The sequence below is a fragment of the Drosophila suzukii genome, chromosome 3, assembly GCF_043229965.1.
Source record: "Drosophila suzukii chromosome 3, CBGP_Dsuzu_IsoJpt1.0, whole genome shotgun sequence".
NCBI classification, from domain to species: Eukaryota; Metazoa; Arthropoda; class Insecta; order Diptera; family Drosophilidae; genus Drosophila; species Drosophila suzukii.
Window position 1 is genome coordinate 59,885,110 of NC_092082.1, and position 3,024 is coordinate 59,888,133.

At 45.6% G+C, this 3,024-nt stretch overlaps 1 protein-coding gene across 1 annotated transcript; it reads right to left on the bottom strand.

Moving 5' to 3' along the window:
* Positions 1-1,401: 1,401 nt before the first annotated feature.
* Positions 1,402-3,024, bottom strand: LOC108011660 (pre-mRNA-splicing factor RBM22). The gene has a single exon (XM_065865747.2). The coding sequence runs from the start codon at positions 2,726-2,728 to the stop codon at positions 1,472-1,474; it is 1,257 nt and encodes a 418-aa protein (XP_065721819.1). The 5' UTR covers positions 2,729-3,024; the 3' UTR covers positions 1,402-1,471.

Genomic DNA, 3,024 nt, shown 5'->3' on the forward strand with positions numbered 1-3,024 from the left:
ATAGCGCCCCTAGTGGCTTGGTAGCATATTGTTGAAAACAGCTTATTTGCTGCATGGGGTGTGCAATCTCAATTGATTGATTATTATTTGGTAATTTGGGAAATCTATTAAAAAAAAAAATTAAAATAAGTTCCATGTAAGATTTATTATTTAGAGACGGTTCTCCATCGAGAAATTGTAATAGGGACTTTCACTCAGGAGGATCCAATTACCATGGATAACTATGACTGGTTCGTTGAAATTTCACAAAGTTCAATTTTGTGGTCCTGTGTTATTATTTGGTTATAAATTATTGAGTGGTCGCAATTATATAATTTTTGGCATGCAGATAGGTATTGATAATAAGAACAAACTAAGCAGGTCCTGGCACCCAGCTGAAACAAACATGTGCTGCGCAGGAAGCCTGCAAGTCAAGTCCCGACACTCTGGTTTTCGAGATCTCAGCGTTCATACGAGCAGACGGACATGGCTAAATCGACTCGGCTAGTGATCCTGATAAAGAATACATATACTTTATGGGGTCGGAAATGCTTCCTTCTACCTGTTACATACTTTCCGACGAATCTAGTATACGGGCGGTATGACAGGTTTAAGCGTTATGGACGTTAGAGTGGGCGTGGTAAACTTTTTTTTGGGTCAATCAATAGGTATTGACGGGACTAATACATTTCAAATTGTGGGCGCCACAGGCTTAGGCGGTTTTTGGAACGATCGATAGGTATTGACGAGACTAATACATTTCAGTTAAAATTTTTAACTAGCATGCAAATTGTAGGCACCACGGATTTGGGCGGTTTGTTGGCGTTAGTGTGGGCGTAGCATATTTCCGTAACAAACTTGTGCTGCGTACAAGGTACGGAGTCTAAATCGGAAATCCCAATTCTCTATTTTTGATAGTTTCCGAGATATCCGCGTACATACTTAAGATTTTTTTAAGTTTGTGGGCGTTGCAAATTGGGTCAATCGATAGGTATTGATGAGAACAATACATTTCAGTTAAAATGTTTATTCTAGCATCCAAACTGTAGGAGCCACAGTTTTGGGCGGTTTGTGGGCGTTAGAGTGGGCGTGGCACGCTGACGAAACAAACTTGAGCTGCGTAAGAAGATCAGGAATCTGCATGCCAAATCTCAATAGCCTAGCTCTTATAGTTTCAGAGATCTCAGCGTTTATCCGGACGGAACAACAGACGGACAGAAGGACATGGCTAGATCGACTCAGCTAGTGATCCTGAGAATATATATGATCCTCCAGAATATATATACTTTATGGGGTCGGAAACGCTTCCTTCTGCCTGTTACATACTTTCCGACGAATCTAGTATACCAATTTTCTCTACGAGTAACGGGTATAAAAATTGAAAGCCTGGTTAATATGGAACGTCCCATAAATGATAAATCATTTAGTCCCGTTGTAATTGTTTTTATTGGTTTATATTAAAAAAAGCTTTAAAGCGGAACCATAGAACATTTTATTTTTTCACTGCCCCCATCCTGCTAGCGTCCTGACTAGGGTAGGGTACTTGGCCAGGCGGTTGAGGAACGGATATAGAGTCAAGACTCACACTCGAGCTAGATGCCGCTGTGGTACTGGCATTGCCGTAAGGCGCTGCGTATGTCGGCTGGCTGTACAACTGGTATGCTGATGCCGGAACCAAGTTGGATGGCAGCTGGTGCAGCTTCATGCCGGCGGGCATGACGTTGATCTGCTCTTGTCGTAGATTAAAGTAGTCGTTTGGCTTCGCACTGGGCGGCGGAATGCCAGCCACGTCGAAGCGCCGGTCTGTCTTTGCGACGGTGCTCTGTTTTGCCTGGGAGTGGGCCCACTTAATGCTCACCTTCCGGCCTTGGATCACCAGTTTGTTAAAAGTTCGCTCGGCGGCCAGCTCGGCGGCGTTCCTTTTGGTGTACTGCACAAAAGCGCACTGCTGGCGTGGCACCAGGGCAATGGACCTGATTTCGCCGAACTGGTAGAACTGATCTCGCAGTTCTGGCTCAGTAATCTCCTCAGGAAGGTTTCCCACGTACAGAGTAGTGATATTTCGATCCTCCGGCGGCTCGAGCGTGGGGAGCGACGCTGCCCGCTTCATTATCTTTTCGGCCACTGGGTCGTTGCGTCCGTAGTACCTGTCCTTGATGTTCTGCTCGCACAGCGGATCGTCGGGCTCGTTGGGCTTGTCGTGGCGGTAGGGACACTCCTCCCCTCGCTTGCACTCTCCCTTCACCCAGAAAGAGCATATGTGTGGTCTGTTTCGCTTGTAGTACGGTGCCGTGCGCGCTAGCTTGGACAGCATCTCGTTGGCGGCGAGAGATCGGCCGACTGCCCCGGCTGCCTCTGTGCCATCACCGTCTTGCAACTGGGCGTCTATGTTTTGGATGTAGTACTCCTTGTTCACGTCGCTCTGCGGCATATTGTCTGCTACTTTAAGGGCCGCGTCGCGCACCTGAATGGGTAACCCGTACTCCAGATCCAAAAGGCATGTCTGACACACGTTCTTTAGGCGCGCACATGTTTGGCAAATCTCCGTCTTTTTGAAGCGCATCCGGGCGCCAGGACACCATCGAAATATAGTGAACGGGCGTGTGCAGATTTTGCATTCCTTGCCGAAGCGCTCCTTAATCATCCGCACGTATGGATTGTCGCCTAGGCAAGTCTGGCACAGAATGGGAAACTCGGCGTCCTCCCAGTTTTGCCGATTGTAGGTGTTCGTGGTCTTCGACATTGACATGATGACGGCAGTTTTGTTTTTAAGCTAAATCCAGACAATGCTCACTTTTTTTCTAAAATGGTGATTGTTGTCGAATGATATATTTACGATGTACATACATACATATGTAGCAACACTAATATATCGAGTCAAAAGCAGTTTCTTAGCTCAAGACATCGATAGCATTTGGTAACATGAATAGAACCACACTATTTACTATTCATATGCGCGTCAGCAATTTCGAAATAACCTATTGAAACGGACAATTTAAAACTAGTAAAAATTATTTGAAAATATATCGGTGATAAGAAAATTTT